The sequence below is a fragment of the Heterodontus francisci genome, chromosome 6 (genome assembly GCF_036365525.1).
Source record: "Heterodontus francisci isolate sHetFra1 chromosome 6, sHetFra1.hap1, whole genome shotgun sequence".
Taxonomy (NCBI): domain Eukaryota; kingdom Metazoa; phylum Chordata; class Chondrichthyes; order Heterodontiformes; family Heterodontidae; genus Heterodontus; species Heterodontus francisci.
This window is the reverse complement of record NC_090376.1, coordinates 99,777,486-99,799,658: the sequence shown is the minus strand read 5'-3', so window position 1 is coordinate 99,799,658 and position 22,173 is coordinate 99,777,486. Positions and strand designations below refer to the sequence as shown.

General features: G+C 44.0%; 1 protein-coding gene across 3 annotated transcripts in view; it reads left to right on the top strand.

The window, feature by feature from the left end:
* The first annotated feature begins 853 nt into the window (after window positions 1–853).
* Window positions 854–22,173, top strand: part of pcdh17 (protocadherin 17) — a 137,769-nt gene continuing 116,449 nt past the window's right edge. For 2 of the 3 annotated variants that reach the window (XM_068034110.1, XM_068034112.1), the window contains exons 1-3: window positions 854–4,246; window positions 19,331–19,389; window positions 19,508–19,680. In XM_068034110.1, coding sequence (XP_067890211.1) covers window positions 1,775–4,246; window positions 19,331–19,389; window positions 19,508–19,680 — 2,704 coding nt within the window. In that variant the 5' untranslated portion in view covers window positions 854–1,774. The remainder of the gene's footprint in view (window positions 4,247–19,330; window positions 19,390–19,507; window positions 19,681–22,173) is intronic. The other variant, XM_068034111.1, reaches the window with a different exon arrangement.

Below are 22,173 nucleotides of genomic sequence, written 5' to 3'. Positions count from 1 at the left end.
ATGACATGGAATACAAACTTCTGTCTTTGATTACAATGAAGAAATCTGCTTTAAGATTGCAATGTCCACGTCCCCTCTGAACTGTGAATCGACTGCTAAAAACACGTACAAGAACGATGACAGATGAGGCATTTACTTTCGCCATTGTCATCACTCTCCAGTCCGCACTCACACATCCTCTCTCCTACCTGTTTGCATCATCACTTTCCATCAGTCTGTCCACTTTTTAATAAAAGTGAATACATTGTGGCAGCTTTCCCCCATGGCGATCATTTTTTTAAGAGAAATTGCAATATTCCCTCATAAAACTCTATCGAGTGCCCCCCCCCCCACCCCCCGCCTCCAGCCGTCAGCACTGACGTACACTAAACGCTGTGTGAGTTCGCATTCATTTGTTATATGCAGTTCTGCTGTCGTTCCCGTACAGCTGCGCTGTCATCCTTCAAAGTACTTTTTTGCCATTTAGGAGTTTGGTTTTAAAATTTTTGATTAAAATAAAGCTTCTAATAACACTTCTTTTTGGAACCCACTCACACGCAAGTGGAGACCGATTCATTCATAAAGAATTGAGGGTGAAATTGCACGAGAGCGTGCCCGCGGTCCGAGAGCGAGCACCGGGGTCGCGCATTACAATGCTCGCTCCCTCTCGGAGACCTCCCCACTCGTTCCTGCTCCCCACCGCCAACCCCTCGCCTCCGACGCCAGACTTCCCCCCTCCATTGGCCGAGGCCGGTGTGCTCGGATTGGGCGGTGCCAGAGGACGCGGGCACTTCATTGGCCGGAGAGGCTTTGGTTTCTGTGCAGCCCTGTATGTTTTAACGAAGCTTGCAGGAGGGGGAGGCAGAGACCCGGAGCGTGTCGGCGAGAGGTTCATGTCCAAAAAGGACGCCGAACTGGGCGAGTGCAAGCAACACCAGGAGCCAAAAGCAGAGGGAAAGAGCACATCTCTGACTGTTACCCATGTCCTGTTCTCCTGCAGCACAAGGCTGGACCCAAGACTGTTGCTCATCACAAGTGGAGAGAATCAACAGGGAAAGTAACGAGTGTCACCGGGAGCTTGGGGCTGACGCAGATAGCGAGAGGGAGAGAGGGGCAGAGATTTGATTCTTCTTGCCTTCACTAAGTGTTATTGAAGGTTTGTTTTGCTTCCGATCGTTTGATGGGAACCTTTCACGGGAATCCTAGACGTGCCAATGAAAGCTTTTAAAATTAAAACTGCTCATCTTCGACTGTGGGAAGAAGAATCAAAATAAGACTTTTTTCCTTGCGGTCTTGTCCGAGTCACATACAGCAGCTGCTGCCGCTTATTTTGAGTGGAGATAGGCGCGTACACACACAGATAGATATTCATCCAGTCGGTGTGAGTGTGTGTGTGTGTGCAGCATGCAAAATTCTCGGCAGCTGCATCTCTGAAATTGGAAGGAACACATCGCAAGCCTTGAAACTGGTACATCGGCTGCACCGCACTTTGCAAACGCTTGGATTTCACTCGGGAAAAGCAATCCAGATTTCGCATTGAGTACCACAACCCGTGCAAATAGATCCTTGGGTGGTTAAGGGGAGAGGGGGGAAAGAAAAGTGTTCGGCACGATTGTTATTTCCCCCCATTAAGGATTTATAATGCAAGATGGTGACGAGAGACTTTTGTCGTCAAACTCAATAACGTTTTGAAATGATTATTGTAAGGTGCATGGATGCTCACACACCGCTGCAGGCTCGTCTGTTTTCCGAGCTGTAAATCAACAGGTTTAACAGAAAAAAGCAAGTGCTGGGAATGTACCTGCATATTTTGATTTTCCTCTTACACTGGACTGGAGCTGTGACCTTGAAGAATTTGAAATACACGATCCTGGAAGAACAGGGACCCGGGACCGTGATCGGGAACATTGCAAAAGATGCTCGCCTGGCGACCAGTCCCGAGCAAAGGAAGCCGAACTTTCGGGTTTTGGAAAATTCTGCTCCACATTTGCTGGACGTCGACCGGGAGAGCGGGTTACTTTACACCAAGCAACGCATCGACCGGGAGACTGTCTGTAAACGGGCTGCCAAGTGTGTCGTCTCGCTGGAAGTCTTCGCCAACGACAAGGAGCTCTGCATGATCAAAGTGGAGATCCTGGATATCAATGATAATGCGCCAAGTTTTTCCACCGAACAGATCGATGTCGAGATCCCCGAGAACGCGGCTCCGGGGACGCGCATTCCCCTGACGAGCGCGCACGACCCGGACACCGGCCAATTCGGCCTGCAGACCTACCAGCTGAGCAGCCCCAACCGGCTATTCGGCCTGGAGGTGAAGTCGCGGGGGGACGGCACCAAGTTCCCCGAGCTGATCATCCAGCGGCCGCTGGACAGGGAGGAGCAGCCCCGGCATGTGCTGGTGGTGACGGCGCTGGACGGCGGCGAGCCCCCCAAGTCGAGCACGGTGCAGGTCAGGCTGGAGGTGGTGGATACCAACGACAACAGCCCGTCCTTCGAGGAGCCCAGCTTGACGGTGGAGATCCCCGAGAACACGCCGGTTGGCACCTTCCTGATCGACGTGAACGCCACGGACCCGGACGAAGGCACGAACGGCGAGGTTGTCTACTCCTTCAGCCCGTATGTGAGCGACAGGATCCGGGAGCTCTTCTCCATCGAGCCGCGCTCCGGAGTCATCAAACTCCATGGTAACGTGGACTACGAGGAGAGCAGCATCTTCGACATCGACGTGCAGGCCAAAGACTTGGGTCCCAACTCCATCCCGGCTCACTGCAAGGTGTCCGTGCGGCTCATCGATGTCAACGACAACGCGCCCGCCGTCAACTTCGTGTCGGTTCACCAGGGCTCGATCAGCGAGGCGGCGCCGCCCGGTACCGTCATCGCCCTGGTCAAAGTCACCGACCGGGACTTCGGCCGCAACGGCCAACTGCAGTGCCGCGTGCTGGGCAACGGGCCCTTCAAACTGGAGGAAAACTACGACAACTTCTACACGGTGCTGAGCGAGCGCCCCCTGGACCGCGAGCTCACCGACCAGTACAACCTGACCATCGTGGCCCGGGACAACGGCTCACCTCCGCTCAACGCCACCCGCTCGTTCACGGTGAGGGTGGCGGACGAGAACGACAACCCGCCCCGCTTCACCAAGCCGGTGTACGTGCTGCAGGTGCCCGAGAACAACATCCCGGGCGAGTACCTGGGCTCGGTGCTGGCCCACGACCCCGACCTGGGCCAGAACGGCACCGTCTCTTACTCCATCCTGCCGTCCCGCGTGGGCGACGTCTCCATCTACACCTACGTGTCGGTGAACCCGTCCAACGGCGCCATCTACGCGCTCCGCTCCTTCAACTACGAGCAGACCAAGTCCTTCGAGTTCAAAGTGTTGGCCAAAGACTCCGGTACTCCTCACCTGGAGAGTAACTCCACCGTCAGGGTCACCGTGCTGGACGTCAACGACAACGCTCCGGTCATCGTGCTGCCCGTGCTGCAGAACGACACGGCCGAGATCCACGTGCCGCGGAACGCGGGCCTCGGCTACATCGTGGCCACGGTGCGGGCGGTGGACAGTGACTACGGCGACAGCGGCCGCCTATCGTACGAGATCGCCGAGGGCAACGAGCAGCACCTCTTCGACATGGACCCGAGCAGCGGCGAGATCCGCACGGCGCAGCCCTTCTGGGAGGAGGTGGCCCCCAGCGCCGAGCTGGTGGTCAGGGTGTCGGACCACGGCAAGCCGTCCCTCTCGGCCGTGGCCCGGCTGGTCATCGTGGCCTACCTGGGGGCGGCCCCCAAGGACGAGCATCGGGTCAACAAGGAGCAACGGCATTGGGACATGTCGCTGCCCCTCATCGTCACCCTCAGCTCCATCTCGATCATCCTCCTGACCTCCATGGTCACCATCGCCGTCAAGTGCAGGAGGGAGAACAAGGAGATCAGGACGTACAACTGCAGGATCGCCGAGTACTCGCACCCTCACCTGGGCAAGAGCAGTAAGAAGAAGAAGATCAGCAAGAACGACATCATGTTGGTCCAGAGCGAAGTGGAGGAGAGAGATGTCATGAACGTGGTGAGCAGTCCCTCCCTGGCCTCTTCTCCCGTTTATTTCGATTACCAGACGCGCCTGCCGCTCAGCTCCCCCAGGTCAGAAGTCATGTACCTGAAGCCCACCTCCAACAACCTGACCGTCCCCCAGGGCCATGTGGTCTGTCACACTTTCTCCGGACAGGGTTCAAATCCGACTGATGTAACGTCAACAAGAATGTCACTGATTCAGGTAAAACACGCACACACACACATGAATGATTTCGTTGGGTGGAACCTGTTGCTTTCAGAAAGTTATTGACCAAATTGTGCCATGCGTCTTTAAGAGTTGGGCAATGTGCTCTGTGCACTTCATATCTATGATAAGTCAATATTTCTTTAATATAACGTGTTCCCTCGCGTGAAGTGTATTGACTCCGTTATTGACCTGCATAGGGATTTATGTCTAAAGACCAATTGTGTAAGGCATAAATTGGATCCTTGAGTGCTGGGCTAGGAATTATAAGTCCCCCTCAAAAGCAGCAGTGCAACGCTTAGCCAAAACCTGAAATTATTTTGCCCTGTAAAACCATTTTTAAAAAAAATTTCCTTGTTTTCGAGATACTTTCCGTTATGTTTGTTGCACCGTTGCTCAAAAATAAACACACTTTCAGAAGCCAGTTTGAGGCTGAACAGACTTTGGATTTATTGTCTGGCTTTGAATCACATTGATTTTCGGAGGAAATGTATCTGTAAATGTTACAGTTTTATAGATCCACAGAATACGTTTTGGTTTCATTGATAGAGTGCAGAGTAACAATACATAATGATGGATGTATAAAAGTACTTATTAAATCGTGTCAGATTCTTAAGAGAGAGTTAATTTTATTCACATTTAAAGTTGCTTCTATTAAAATAAAATGCTTTTGATTTTTCCAAGAAAAAGCATAGATGCATCATACAAATTTACCTTTAAGATTGCTTAAACCATGGTCACTTGATGAGGAAATGGTTTTCGATTATCGCAAAATAGCATTCGCAATAAGCAGGAGAAGAATGAAAAAAAATTTGAATGTGGGGAAATACTTATATCAACAATGTGACATGTTTGACCTTTTACTGCATTGTAATGAATTTAGCTTTACTCATATAGAGATGTTTATTCAATAGAAAAAAGCTTTAATTCTAAAATATATCAAGTATGGTGAAGACTATGTTACCTGAATGCACTACAGATAGGAAGTGGGAGCAAACTTAATAATCATTGTTGCTATATTTATCACAGCACCTTTTTGCTACAATAAACACACATACATTATTTCTAATCGTGAATAATTACTGTATCTGTTTTAAATGTGCTAGGGAAATTTCAATGGTTAGCTGTAGTACACAACATTTGAATGCACTTCCTTTATGGTGTCATTTACATTCTTTCTTTATTATTAAATCTTGGTAAACGGGCATCACTGACAAAGGAGTGTTTATTGCTCATCGCTATTTGCCCTGGTAGGGTGGTGGTACTAATAAGTGGCTTGCTAGGCCACTTTCAAGGGCAGTTAAGAGTCAGTCTTGTTGCCGTGGGTCTGGAGTCACATAAAAGCCAAAATGAATAAGAGCAGCTGCTTTCCTTCCTTAAAGGACTTAGTGAATCATTTGGGTTTTTCCAGCAGCTTTGTAGTCCCTTTTTACTGATATCCATGGTTACATTTATCACTTTAAATACTTTGCATTTGTCAACTGACAATAGAAATGTAACTGCAAACAGCTACATTGACTTTAGTGTAAAGGTGAAATGTGTTGGCATGTAAATGTGGTTGTTTGATGCAAATATCTGCTGGGAAGTACTGACTGATTAAGTTTGATCCTACTTTCATTTACAGAAATATTCTCATTTGGTGCAATATGAATTATTACAAGTAAGAATAAGTCATTAAGATAATTTCTTTTAAATTGTGAAATAAGATCCGTTTTCCACTCCAGTTCCAAAATGCCTTATTTATTGTTGCGCAGTAAAGGCTGAATTTTATGGGCCCTTGGAAGCTGGGATGGGAGTCGGAGGGGGCCCATAAAATAGCGATGCAAGGTGTTGGGGGGTGGGGTGCGGAGGGGGGTGCGGGTGCACAGTGCCCGTCGCCCTGCGATTAAGTCAGGGGCAGGAAAAACTGAAGATGGCCTTCTTGCCCAGAGGCCAATTGAGGTCCTTAAGTGACCAATTATTACCCACTTAAGGACCTCTTCCCACTGCCACTGGTATCAACCCCCAAGGGGTGGGGGTTGGAGAGGGGCCATGTGGGGAGTTTGCCCAGTAAAACGAAGTGGCCTCCCTGAAGGCTTTGAGACGGGCCTCCACCATGGGCAATCTGTGGCCCACAGAGGGCCCCTGGCAGCAAAGGCTGCTCCTCCACTAAGACACCCCCCCCCCACCCTTAACAACCACACAAACCCCCCCCACCCAAGCTCATCGGGACCTACTGGACTGGCCCCGGTGACTCCGGCACACTTATCTGGGGTCTGGGGCTCTATCGATGGACCTGGTCCTGGGCTTCTTGTAATACTAGCAGTGAGCACAACTCCCAGTGATGCTGCCGATACAACTGAACTGCAGCCCTCTGATTGGCTGGCAGTTCTGGGAGGCAGGGTCCCCGTCACCCCGGCACTGGGCAGTTAATTGCCTGTGCACCGTTAAATTGAGCCGAGGGGTCACAAAAGTACGCCCTGCCTTTTTGGCCTGGTGTCAGGACCCCCGCCGGCTCAACAACTCAGCCCTCAGTCTTTGACACCTTTCTGTAGGTGAATAGAGATAAGGGCCATGAAATACCCCTTTACTACACTTGCCAGCTTGTCTGGCATGTGTTATAACCACTCTGCAATATTTAAAAGACGAGAGTTGCTAGTAGCATAAATCATTATTGCATGAACAAATTCACCTTAGTAGCCTTTGAATTTGCCTGTGGGACAGATGATGATACATCGAGCTTCTACTTTCATCTGCGCTCAGAAAGTAACCAATTAACTATTAACTGCATCCCAAACTGATTAAACCTTTTAGAAAGCTTGTGATTGAATTGGACTGTTTTAAAATGTTAAAATCTCATGATGACAATTCAGTTTGTTATTTCTGGATTGCTGCATAAGACTTTTTACGTAATTACATAAGGAATGAAAATGGCATAGCAGGCCATTATATGTAGCCACGGCTTGGCAGTACCAGCTGTCGAACAAGTGTGTGGTTATTTTATTATATCATAAAGACAGATGAATATAACTGTCTGCGTGATGTCATAGCAGTTATCATTAGGACTTTAAGTGATTCAATATTGTTTAAAATAACTTGATATATGCAACATAGAAAGAAAGAACCTACATTTTTATACATATAGCACCTTTTATGATCTCAGAGCATCGCAAAGTATTTTACAGACAATTAAGTACTTTTGAAGTGTTTTCAATGCTGTAATATAGGAAATATGACAGCCAATTTACACACAGCAAATTGCTGTGAGATAAATGTCCAGATAATCTGTTTTATTGAAGCTGATTGAGGGACAAATATTGGGCAGGACAGTGGGGAGAACTTCTCTTCAAAATAGTGCTGGGGGATCTTTTACATCCACCTGAGAGAGCAGAAGGAGCCTCGATTTAATGTCTCACCTAAAAGGCAGCAACTCTGACTATGCAGAACTCCCTCAGTAGTGCACTGGAATATTACCATAGATTTTATGCTCGAGTCTTTTGAGTGCGAATTGAGCCCATAAACATCTTTTCAGAGGCGAGAGTGCTACTGCTGAGTCATCACTGACACGCTAAGTGTTTGATTAATTACCTGCTGTTTTACCTCTCATACTGCGTCGAATGCACAGTTAATAATAGTGGTATACCAACTTTATTCTGATGTGTGATCTTTGCTATCCATTCAACTTTGCCTTTGACTTGGGGTGGGGGGGAAGGGGGTGCTATGTGGGATCCAGTCCCCTCCATCATAGAATAGATGATATATCACACAGTTGCCTCTATTTGATTCATTCTGAAGGTATTTTCTTTAAACCTACATAGTTTTGTGCTAATGAAAGGGTTAAAGTGCCGCACATCCACCTTAGGCAAAGCAATTCTAAGAAAGAAAAAGAAAGGATTTGCATTTATATAGTGCCTTCCACAACCTCAGGATGTCCCAAAGCACTTTAGAGCCAATGAAATATTTTTTGAAGTGTGATCACTTGTAACGTAGGAAAAGCAGCAGCCAATTTGCACAGAGCAATCTTCCATGAGCAGCAGTGTAACAATGACTATATAATATAGAAGAATCGCCTATTCAAAAAATGGTGAATTCAGTGAATTGTTTTACCAATAATTCCTACTGTAGAGCCACATATTCTGGCAAATAGATGGTGAATATTGTCACAAACATTTGAATTTACAATTCATGACAGAGATACAGACAGTTAGTAAATGTGTCAGATTTTAGATCTGTTGCAATTTCAGTCGCTGGTTGTTGCAATTTAAAATTATGCAAAGTGACATCCACCCACATTTATAAAATTCTTATTTTTTTCATTACTTCTCCATAAGCCCATGGTCATATAAAGTTCAATTCTGCCAAATCAACATCATGTTTCTACAGTATATTCCATATACCCAGGGGTAACCGTGATAGTACTCGTCAGGATTTATTGGTAACATTTTCAATATAGGTTCAGTTATAGACACAGCAGAATGAATGTCATGGTATCTTGTAATTTCTACAAGATCTTTTGAGCATTCACACATATTTTCTGTTATAGACAAATTCAATGCAACAAGACACCAGATAAGAAAAACATGAGTACTCGATCTCCTTCAGTCAAAAAACAAGCTCAGGTTAAAAACTGTTATTTTCCTCTCATGGGAAGTGTGTATTTGACAAAACTGAATACATAGAGGCAGGAGAACACCTGTATTATAGTAAAATAGTGTGAATCAAAAATAGATAAATAAGAACTCATAAATCCAATACATCAGTCGTTTGCTGAACCTTTTATATTACAGTCTATAATATTTTAGGTGAGATACAGAAGTTATTTCATATTTAACATTTTCAAAAACTTTAGAGCTTAAAAACTGGTAACTACACTTGTAAGCGGAGCAGCATTTATTTATGGTGTCTTTACTGTGTTTGATAGAAAATTGAAATGTGGCAATATAATTTGTGTCTATCTTTATCTTATTCAGTTTGCAGATATTGAAATCATGTGACCTGAATATAAAATACTAATGTTAATGCTCTCTCCTTTCCAAAACCAAGGTGAATGTATTATTCATAACATGACATTGCCCATCTGTGCCACAATGATTTTTGACATATTACAAGCATCAATATTATACTAATTAATAAAAGGAATTCAATGGATTTTAACTAATCTTTACATAGGATTCCATAAATAGGTGTAGAGTACAGTTATATTGCCACATATGCATTGATACAAAGCATTTTCTTTGTGCAGCAAAGCAAAAGTGGTCAGGTTAATGCAAGAGTCCAATCCCACAGTGCAGTAGAGCAAAGCAATGTGAAATCCCCTCCCCACTATCAGTGTGAAAACCCCTCCCAATATCAAAGACCTCCCCACCCAAGTCACTCAAGCCCTCACAGTCAGTGTGAGGCCCCGTCAAGTCAGTGTGAGACCCCGTCAAGTCAGTGTGAAACTTCCTAGTTAGTGTGAGACTCCCCAAGTCAGTGTGAACCCCTTGTCATAGTGAGACGCCGCTGGTCAGTGTGAAACCACCCCATCAGTGTGAGTTCACAGTCAGTGAGAGACCCTCCATCAATGTGACACCCTCTAGTCAATTTAGGATCCAGTGTGAGATCCACCGCTCAAATCAGCGTGAGACTCTTCCAGTCAGTGAGAGAGCTGCCCCCCCCCCCTCCACCAGTCATTGAGAACCCCCAACAATTTGAACACCCCCCATAAGTGTGAGACACCCCCAGACAGTGAGTGGCTTGCCAGTCAGTGAGAGCCCTGGTCAATGCCAGATCCTCACAATGAATTTAAGACATCCCAGTCAGTGAGAGGCCCACCAGTCACTGTGAGACCCTCCCAATGAATTTGAGACCCCCAGTCAGTGTGAGACGCCCCCATCAATGTGAGACCCCGGTAAGTGTCAGACTCCTCAGTCAATGTGAGCCTCCTGTCAGTGAGACCTCCATTAGTGAGTGACCCCCAGTCAGTGTGATGGTTTCCTCACCTCATGCACTGGGAGACCTCCACTGGCCCCAAACAACATGAACACCTCCTTCCCCCCCCTAGGGATGAGACCCCTTTCAGGATGTGATATTGCAATCCTCACCAATCCCCAAACAGTATGAGACCCCCTCCACACCGCAATCAGTGAGGCACCCCCTCCTCCCCCCCACCACGTCCCCTCTCCCAACAATTAGAACCCACAAGACAGTTTTATCCCCTCCCCCAGGCAGGGTATGATGTCCCCTAGGCAGTGGCAATCCCAGAAGTATGACCACTCCACCACCCCCTGGCAGTGAAACCCTCTCCCCCCGGACAGCGTGCGACCCCCAACCCCCGCCCCTCCCCAAGACAGGGTGAGACATCCCCAAGGCAGTGTGAGATTCCCACCTCCCTAAGCCAGTGTGAGCACCCAGGCAGTGAGATTCCACTGCCCCTCCCTCCCCCTCCCCTGTTCTCAGCTGTATGTCTGTTGTTAACACCATGTACTGTTGCTTGTTAACTGGTTGCACTTAAACATTTACCAGGTGAGCAGAGCTCAACATGTATGGTTAGAATATTGAGGGGTCACCTGTTCAAGTGTTTAAAATGTTCAAATGATTTGATAGGGTAACTACAGAGAAACTATTTCCTGTAGTGGGTGAATCAAGAATGAGTGGACACAATCTTAACATTAGAGCTACGCCGTTCCGGAAGGAAATCAGGATGAACCTTTCCACACAGGGTAGTAGAAATTGGGAACTCTTGCCCCATAAGTCTGTGGATACTGGGACAATTGGAGCTTTCAGGACTGATATTGATGGATTTTTGTTAGGTAAGGGTATCAAGGGATATATAACAAAGGTGGATAAATGGAGTTCGGTACAGATCAGGCATGATCTAGTTGTATGACAGGGCAGGCTTAAGAGGCTGAATGGCCTCCTCCTGTTTACATGCAAAAGGTATGTAGAGCTCGGTCCTGAAAGGCAGAGTGCACTTTATGGCCAGGTATTGTCTACAATATAACTAGAACTTGCCAGCTAAACTTCACATGTTACAGTTACTGAAGTCAGACCACAAATTTAATATTTTGCCGCTTTGTATGTTACCTGTGCATTCTCGACTTCCTTCGCCCACAATTGCTGGGCCTGCCTTCAGCAGTCTGGGTCCTAAGCTCTGGAATTCTGTCCCTAAACCTCTCCACCTCTCTCACCTCCTTTAATGAATTCCTTGAAACCCACCTCTGCTGTCCTAATGTCTCCTCCTTTGGCTCAGTGCCAATTTTTGTCCAATTATGCTTTTGTGAAGTATCTTGGGATGCTTTACTACATCAGTGGTTTATATAAATGCAAGTTATTATTGTTATATATCTCATTACACTTTAACTTATTGATTTTATCACAATAAACACTAAGAGGTCCTTTCACAAACAGGTGCACTGAGAGGTGCAGATGCGTACATATGTTTGGACACATGAACCTAACAGCTCTTTGATTTCAGTTAGCATTTAAATTGTTTTTGCTTCAGAAGCAAGTGTTGATAGTATTACTATGTGTACTAGATTGGTAGGATTACACAAAATATCTTAGTACCTCAAACAATCATCATCTGCTGTTAAAACAGAAAAACTAATTTTAAAAAACAGAAAAGTAATAGTCAAAATAATTATTTATAGTTTTGGCTTCAAAATTTTCCCTTTTAAATTATATATTTTGGGGAACAGTAGGAAATTTTGTGCTGATCGGGGTTAGGAATATTAGTGTTGTGGAATTTAATAGTTTTTCCCCATTACTTCCAGAGCATGTATATGAACATACGAATTAGGAGCAGATGTAGGCCATTTGGCCCCTCTAGCTTGCTCCACCATTCAATAAGATCATGGCTCATCTGTTTGTGTTTCAAAGTCCACACTCCCATCTACCCCCGATAACCTTTGATTCCCTTTTCAACGATCTAGCCCCACCACCTTCTGAGGCAGAGAGTTCCAAAGTCACATAACCCTCTGAGAGAAAAATTTTCTCCTCATGTCTGTCCTAAAAGGGAGATCCCTAATTTTAAAACAGTGCCCCCTAGTTCTGGACTCACCTACAAGAAGAAACATCCTTTCCACATCCACCTTTTCAAGACCTTTCAGGTTCTTATATACTTCAATCAAGTCTCCCCTCACTCTTCTAAACTCCCGTATATCCCAGCTCAATACAGAACAAAGTTCCCTCTACTCTGCTCTAACAAGGCGCCTTAACCTCAATCTCAGAAGAGTTGTTCCTTACTGCACCGGTGTGACTTGTTTAATTTCCCACACCAACTACCCTCAGAATTTCTCCGAGTCACATTACCAGTTTAATGCAGATTCTTTGGTAGTTTTGTGCTTTTGAAACATGCCCACAAAGAGATGAGTTCTGACTGCTCAAATTGGTTTCATTATCTATTAAAATCAATAGAACAAGAGATAACTTTCATTTGATCAGAGTTGGCTTGGATTCAGATCCAGATCTCAGTGGTGACAGTATACTGTAGTAATTCACACACCAGTCAGCCCCACTATGAAAGTTTAAAAAATACTCTGACTGTCTTTGTTAATGTATAATTTGTATGTGTTAATTTTAGTTAAAGTTTCCACAAGTAAATTTAGGGGTGTTTAATATGGCAGATTAACTAATGCCAGTTGGCATGTCTGTTCTGCATGTTCATGGCTTCAGTTTTCAAGTGCTGATAAGAAAGGGGAATTCAGTTTTCCATCAGATTTAACATTAGTAGTTTTGTGCCAAAGGAAAGATTTGAATGCTGGCATTTTAGAGGGATTTTTCCTTTAACTGGCTAAATGTGGTTAATACTCAATAAATCAAATATTTATACCATTGCTGTATTAAAACATAATAAGCTTCAAGCATCAGAATAAGTTTGTTAACACTTCCAAAAGTATAGAATATTGGTTTAAAGAGAGAATGATGAACATAAACAGACAAAACAGTAAGAAACGGCACAAAATTTTCAAATTAGTTCTTGTCTTTGTGATTTTTAGAGTGAGGGGCATTTAGGAACACTCATTCAAATCAGCTCAAAAAACGTTTTAGAATTTTTTTTATTCTATGCAGTAAAAATGTCTGCCCAATACTTGTGTGGAACCTCTTGCGTATGCACTGAAAAAATTCATTCAGCCAACATATCCTTTCCAGCAGCTCTTCAGTTTCAAACCACATTTACAAGTCTGTGTCTACTTTCATACTCACATTTCGATTTACTCACTGAACAATCTCCAAAAGCTTCTCCATCAACATTCATTTCAGAGGGATTTTTATGTTTGAACGTGGCTCATCTTTCTAATGATTTTTAGTAGAATATAATCAGAAAGGGAAGGATTACTGTATAAATGTAGCAACACACCATCAAATTAGTTTGCCATTTAATGAAAAGTGCCAGGCAGGAGCCATCTTAGCTAAATAATTTCCCATCAGCAAACGTAAGTGATATTTTGGTATTTCAGTGAGATGGTAGCTAGTGAATATCTTTCAGAATTGACAAGACCATTGCGTCTAAAAATATTTTAGTGTCCATCAGTGGCAAATACTGCAATATATGCAAATGCAGTTCTTGTAACATGCAAACTACTGTACATTCGAGCAAGTAAGTTATTTGAAACCCATTACTTTTATCTTCGTTTGCTCTCATGCAAAATTATTTAATGTTTGTTATTTGTGCTCATTGAGAAATATAGCATTTATAGATTTTTTGCTGCATAAAGCGTACCTTTCTCAAAACCATAAAGAACTGATGTAACAGAAAATTTCTTAGTGAGTATAATTCAGTTTTGTTTGGCAATGTTAGGCTTCAGTGTTTTCTTGCATTTGTTTCATGGACAAGCTAGATTGGTGGCAGTCTAGTGTAGTTTAGTGTAGTGATGCCTGGCTTTAAATGTACTGAGGTGTTAGCCTTGGCTCAGTGGGTAGCACTCTTGCCTCTGAGCAACAAGTCCCATTCCATGAAATTTGAACATATAATCTGGTACGGTGCTGAGGGAGTGCTACACTGTCAGAGGTGCTGTCTTTCAGATGTTAAACCAAGGTCTCTCAGGTAGATGAAAAAGATCCCATGGTACTGTTTGAAGAAAAGCAGAGGACTTCTCCCTAGTGTCTTGGTCAATATTTATCCCTCAATCTACATCAATAAAACAGATTATCAGATCATTTCATTATCATTACTGCTGTGTAACCATACTGGGTTGGATTTTACTGGGCCCCCGACGTGGGCTGCATGGCGGTGGGGTGGGGGGGGGTGGGGGCGCAGAAGATTGTTCCGGCAGAGACCCGCCATGGAGCTTGATGCTGGGAGGGCTTGGGCCAATCCTCCCAGCGGTGGTGAGGCTCCGTGGTGTTCCCCCCCCCCCCCCCGCCACTGGGCGATGGGACCTGAATTTCAATATGTAAATCAATAAAATGAATCAATTTAAATACATTCACCTCCAATCTTCCAGGCCCGCCGCGATCTTCAGTGCGGCAGCTGGCACTCTCGTGCCTTCACTTCCTGTCTCGGGAAAGCCAGCATGAAACTGGTGGGGAGGGGGGAGAGTTAAGATTTTCTGGGCAGGGGGACGGGGGTCAAATACATGTAGTGAGTGTAGGAGATGGTGGGAAGGGGTGAACTTTAAACTTTGTACAGTCTGGGGGGTGGGTGGTGGGGAAGGTCAGATTTCAAAGGTAAGTGTTTTGGGGGGAAGGGAAAATAATTAATGCATGTTTTATTGAGGGGTGGGAAAGGGGTATTAGGATTTTATTTGATACATTTTGGGGGGGGTGTATCTTTAAAAATTTAAACTTGCCAGCAAGGCTGGCTGCCCTTTAAAATGGCGCCAGCGCCTGAGCACAGACAGCTGACGCCATTGCCTGCATCGGACGGCCTGCCCCTTCCATGTGGTTTGGTGGTGGCAGGGGGGGGGTGGGTGGGCCGCCCTGGTTATTTAAATGAGCTGCCACGCAGGAGATCGCGGCAGCTCTGAGGCATGCAGCCCTTGTGTGTGGGCCACCATTTTTTTCACTGGCAAGCTCTTAAAATCCAGCCCACTGTGTGCAAATTGGCTGCCACATTTCTTGCATCAGAATGCTTCAAAAGTATTTAATTGGCTGTAAAGTGCTTTGGGATGTCGAAAGGTTGTGAAAGGCATGGCATAAGTGAAACGTTTTCCACCTCTTTCCACCTTCGTATTCCAGCTTTCCTGTATGTGCAGCCTTGAATGCACCCTTCCTCTTTTCCCGTTACATACCAAAACCATTTTGCTTGCTATCAGATGCATGTACTGTAACTCAGTGTCTGCTACCATTGTGCTGTTAAATAACAGTTGTCACAGTCTCCATTGCTCCATAGAAATTAAAATCTGTTACAGTACTTTTTAAAATAATCAATGGATACCAGAGTTACCCTATTCATTACCTGCATTCAGGATGATTCCAAGACTGTTGTTCATTTGATATGCATGTTATTTGACACTTATTACAAGCATATTCATACACACACACATATTGAGGGACCCACACAGTTTAGCAGTTAGATCTCAGATAAAATATCATATTTCTGGTAAATTTATATGCAGTGCATCAGATGGACACAGAGTAACCCTATAATCCCATTCTGTAGATACTGGAGAGGTTGAGAAATAAGAAATCAGATGATATTGACAGGATAGCACCATTAATAGGATTCAGAACTGGTTTATTGACAAGACAGTGCTGTTAATATGACCTAGTGTATTAAATTGACAGGAGAAATCTGGCAATAGAATCCTTTCTGTGCTGTAATTGACAGGGAAGCCCTTTCAATAGGGTCTTAATGCGCTTTTTATTGACAGCGTACCTACTGCTAAGTATATATCTTTGCTGAATGATGTAAATACGCTGAATGCCATAATACAGTCAAGCCAGCAGCATTGTTATTGGCGCTGTTGGATTGCATAATGGAATAATGAAGTGATATGTATGAAAAGGTACGTCATGTAATATGTTCATAAAAAAATTAATAAAATTGTCAACAACCACTCCAATTTCCTCATACAATTTGACATATTCCACATTTTTCAAAATGGATAAAGACAAACAAAGTGATTTTTTAGTACTGAGGTATTTCTTCCCAACTGTTCCTGCTCTGTAGATTTTTAAGTGTGTTAGACTTTGTGTGAAATTCATTTAACCCGCCAAGTCTTGGATTATCTTAACACTATCAAACACAAAGGAAACAGCAATGAGTTCTCATTGGAATGTAGTGGTTAAATAAGGTTTTAGTAATTCCCATTTTTTTCCTCCCAAATGTGAGTTCACATTTAGGAGGATTTTGAGATAAGGTGCTATCTCAAACTAGCCCATACAGATTTAAGTGCCTGATATACTGGATGAATTTACTGTGTGGCACTGATCTTCATTATTCCATGGCTTTCAATAGATTTTCTAAAGCTGTGATCAGACTTGCAAAGAATTCTGATTTCCAGGATTGTTACTTGGGAAGCATTTTGCTAAAATATCTATGGCTTTGCTAAAAAAAAAAGGGATATTAATGGGCAGGAGAAATAATAAGCAATAATGTGTGTTTCAACTGGGTGGTTCATGTGCCCTGTTGAGGGTTCTGTTGCAAAGCTCATAAAAAGGAAGGTAAACCATTAAAGTGAGAAGGTTGATCCTTTTGTGTATCTGTTTGTTCCATCTCCCTCTTTAAATGGGGTATTTTGAATGGTGAACAAAATCATGACCTGGCTCATTAGAGCTAGTTTAGAACAGGCCCCTATTTGCATGTCACAAACAAGAAGCCTAAAAAAACTGGCATAATATAAACAACTAGTGGAGCAACAGTAGGAGAAATAAAATACAGTTGGGAAATTGGATATGGTGCATTTATGAGAGCTCTCAGGACCATCCTTTCTACTGCGCCGAGAAACCAGGAATAGGAGTAAGCCTCTCAGCTCCTCAAGCCTGCTCGACCATTCAATTAGATCAGGGCTGATTTGCACCTCAACTCCATTTTCCCCTCTGTTCCATATCCTGTGATGTCCTTACCGAATAAAACGCAAGCTATCTTGGTGTTGAAAGCCCCAATAGTCCCAGCATCCACAGTGTTTTGTGGAGGGGAGAGTTCCAGATTTCATTTGCCTACTTTAGATTACTCCCAAGAAACAGACTTGGTGGTAGAATTTCCCTGATGAGTGAATGTGAGGTCCATCATAGACAGCTAGCGATCATGCCAAGTATATTACACTGCATCATGTTAGTATGATCTAAACAGAAAAATTATTATCTGCCCAGCAAGAGCTGGGCATAAAGTCAATTGAAGGTATAATGTTACACATGGAATCACAGATTCCATCACAGATCATCTGCATTCTCTTGGCATGTCAGTAATCCTTCATTTTGGGAATGTTATGTGATAAATACATTTTGGGGCAATTGGAAAGACTGTTATTTACTACAACTCCTGTTTGACTTCTTGTTGTCACAAGGATCTCATATAGCATGAGGATCTATCACCTGAGAACACAATATGACATTGATGGTTAACTAGCATCAGAAAATTCCCTTCATCTGATGAACCCAAGGCAAAGTTAGTTAATGCTAGTGTGACCTTCACATGGACTGGCAGAGCATGATTTGTGGCAGTGCTAGACTTCAAATGCACCTAAGCTCACTCGGCCAGTGATGCACTATAAGCTGATTAACCCTGCACCTGATGGTTAATTTTTATGCACCTCCTCAATCCTGGAAAATTAGCTCCAAGAACAACATTCACAAGTGGAAAGAAAATAACCATGCATTATATGCAGTACTGTGATTAATACTGTTTTTGTAGAAATAACAAGATTTGTATATAATTTATTGTCCAGCAATTAGCAGAACAGCAAGATTTAGGGACAGGGACTGAAATGTTAATTTGTGTGAACACAAATTACTTAAATGTTTCGCGGTTAAATTCAGCATTTTCTACATATGGGGATCTAGTTTCTATGGTTGTGACTGACCTGCAAATCCAAACAGTGCTTGTAGTGCACTTACATGAATATGCAGCAGCCTGTTTGTTACTCAGTGTACATAGTTATAGACCAAAAACAAGTGTTCAAATGTCATAGTATCGAATGAATAATTTCTTCATGCCACACAGTATAATAAAATAGGCTATTTGAATATCTAAATAAAGTGTGTTTCCAAAACTCGTACTTTTACACTTGGTAAAAATTGTTCCTCAGAATATTCCTCATAAGAATAAAGGTACAAACATTTATTAATGTTTAAAACAACTAAGGTGGCATTTCATGATTACCTTTGCATTAGTATTTTTACACTAAAAGAGATGAAACTTCTTAATCTTTTCTAACACTACATTGAAGGCAGGAATTTTGCATGGTTAGTAAGTTCCTTGTGATTCTGTTTAACAGTTTTCCACTTTGAAAAGTGAGAGTGGGGATTTTTACAGTTTTTTAACAAAAACATGATTATTTTGGAAGTTTCAAGCTTAACCTCCACTGAACACTGCCTAATGTATTCACACATCATTCTTTGTGTGTTACTTGAACACAGTCTTTCATCCAATTATTTTAAATGCCCTAAAATAGTTCACTAAGAAACTTGACACAAGCACATTAAGCAGCACTCTATCAGAGGAAATTAAACTCCTTTCTGTTTTGAAGGGGAAAACTGTAGTTGCAATTCTGTAAATTATATAATTACTTCTGAAACTAATCTAATGGAATAATGAAGATATTTTAAATTGTGAAGTGATAATTTTCTGTATTTCATAAGACATTTTTGTCCATTGTTGTTTTAAAAGTAAAAATGATGAATTGAAAATCCCAGCCCAGAATTGCTTAATGCTGATGGAGAACCAATGTTCCTCCTTAGCTTTATGCATGTTCTAATTCAGATTCAACAGAATAAAGGGATATTTAATTTTTGATAGTTGCGTTAAAACCAGTAAAAGTCTTGCCCTGTCGTAATCTGTTTGTTTAGGATATGCAATAATAGAGGTGGGGGATTTTTGAAAGTAATTCTAACAGACAAATCTAAAGATAAAAAGGAATTTTTGAATTATTAATCATCTTCCTCTAGGAAATTTTGTTTCACTCTAGGAGATTTTAATATGTACCAATATACTTAAATTTCCTCATCTATTCTTCACAGACAGACAATTTTCCCACAGAGCCCAATTACATGGGCAGCAGGCAGCAGTTTGTTCAAAGGTAAGTCCTATTAAATGTCTTGCTCATCTACAGCATTTGCATTCCTGTCTACATTGCTCAGTCAGACCTATTTACTCAAAACTGATGTAGTGATGAACAGTGCTGTGTTTTGTTTCAGCAATTCCACATTCAAAGATCCAGAGAGGGTTAGTTTGAGGGACAGCGGACATGGAGACAGTGACCAAGCCGACAGCGATCAGGACACTAATAAAGGCTCCTGCTGTGACATGTCTGCCAAGGACGCACTCAAGATAAAATCTACGACAACCAAACCCCCAGTCCCTGAACAAGGTTAGTTAAAGCTGTAATGACTCAAGAGCAAAATGCTCCAAGCTGCACCAAACATTTTTGAAGAGGAAATTTGATGTTTCATTCTTTATTAAAAATGTAGCAGTCATATTATTTTTATTGTGGGTGATGGAGAATCTATTGAAAATAGTAATGCTGAACAGATGATTTATTTTTATCATACACTCTTCAATAATTAGTCACTTTATTCCATTGGAACCTTATTTAAGTTCACAATTAAAGAGCTGGCAGGTAGATTTTGTAAACTCACACTTCCATTGGGGGGGTTTGTGTGCCCAGAGTACCAATAGGAATTTGGGCACAGAGGTTATTGAGCACAGCAGGATTTCCCATGAGTAATGCATAGGGAATCCTGACAGATGTGCTGACCTTTGTGCTTCAGTACCAGATGCTGGCTCCCATTTTGTGAAGCTGTGGAGTGCAATTTTGGAAAATCTACTCTTGGATATTACATTGATACATGAATTTTTAAAAATAAAAATATCGCCTCCCACATATTGCATGTACCTAAAAGGTGGAGTAGAAATTGGACTGTGTTGCACCCGATTTTTCTGGTCACAATAGGGGCAGAAATATCCTATTTTGCGAGACCATGTCCTGCACACCAAGGGTTGGATTTTGTGAGGCCATTTGGAGCGGGAATAGAGGCATCGGGGCCAGAGAATAGCGTCAGACAAGTCCGCCCGGAAATCCGACATTGTGACATCGGTTCCGGATTTAGTCAATGGCAGGAAAGCGCCAAGGCGGCGTCACCACCGCAACGCGACACGAGTGTAATTTAAATTGCTGAACAGATAGTTATAATACATTTGCATGCAATTGAAAGCGATTCAATGGGGGGCTTGGAATTAAGTGGACAACGGGTGGCCCTCATGTGCCTTCAGATTCCCGGCCATTGAATGGTGGCAGCACTCGGTGCTGCGATGGGAAGGCAGTCATGACCAGCACTGGGGAAGAAGGGGAAGCGAAGGACATTGTCGGCCTGCAGTACTGCACACTTTGCATGGGTGGGCATGATTCCGGGTGACATTACCAAGTGTGCATATTGCTGGGTGGCATTACTGGGTGGGCGTGCTGCCAGGTGGCATTACCAGGTGGCCACACTGCTGGGTGATCAGCATGGGTGGCCATTTTAACAGGTGAGAGACTCTCAGCAAGGGTGGGCGCTGAGGACCATAAGCAAGGAAGCGGAGAAGAGTAGCAAAGGCAAAGCTGCCAAGGCAACTTCATCTTTGCAAAGACAGAGGCCTCGTGATCACCTGGCATGAATCTCATACATCCTATCTTTGTGGAACCCCGTGGCGTGATGCAGCGTTTCCAATGGAGGGAGGGCCAGGAAGCAACTGCGATTGCCTATGAAGCTCCACAAAGAGAGCAGCAGCAGCCGGCCATGCCAAGAAGGGCCCACCTGTGCCAGAGACTGTACCGGATTCAAACCAACTACTTCCAAATGTCTGAACGGCACTGTCAGCGAAGTCTGTGGCTCTCCAGGGAGGCCGTCAGCAACTTAAGTGTCACTCTGCAGGACGATTTGCGACCTATGGGATTCGGTGGTCACTGTATGCCTGTGGCCTTGAAAATCACTGTGGCATGAAACTTTTACGCATCTGGCTCTTTCCAGGAATCCACTGGGAACAAGTGTGGCATCTCCCAGGCAGCAGCATCAAAGAGGTGACCCTGTTCAAGAGGGCCGGTGACTATGTGTACTGCTGGACCAATCCTGACAGTCAGGCAGAGAGAGCCATCGAATTCGGAGCCATTGCTGGATTCCCCTAGGTGCAATGGTGTGATAGACTGCACGCATGTGCCCATCAAAGCTCCAATGGACCAACCAGCCACCTTCATCAACAGGAAGGGATTTCACTCCAACAATGTTCAACTGGTCTGCAACCACCAAAAATGTTTCCTGCAGGTGTGTGCCTGCTTCCAAGGAAGCAGCCACGATGCCTACATACTTCAACAGTCCCAGGTGCACAGCCTTTCAGGCCCCCTGCTCGCCTAGAGGGATGACTTCTCAGGGACAAGGACTGCCACTGAAGACATGGCTACTGATGCCACTGAGGAACCCTCGTACTGCAGCAGAGGAGAGTTACAACACCTGCCACAGTTCCACCCAAGTGACCATCGAGCAGGCCATTGGGCTGCTAAAGATGAGATTTCGGTGCTTCGATTGATGCGGTGGAGCCCTGCAGTATGAACTAACGAGGGTCTTGTGTGTCATGGTGGTCTTCTGTGCTCTGCAAAATCTAGCCCTGCAGAGGGGGGAGGGATTGATCGCCACTCCTGAAGCAACAAGGAGGATGCGGAGGCGGCTAATGTGCAGGTAGTACTGGATATTGAACCCCTTGCACCGGAGTACAGGCACATTGAGTGACAGGCCAGGGAGGTAAGAGACAGTCTCATACTTCCAGTCACCATGATGGCCTCTCAGAGTGAACTCAATAAAGACTCACCTCGATGCATTCAGCCTGTCGC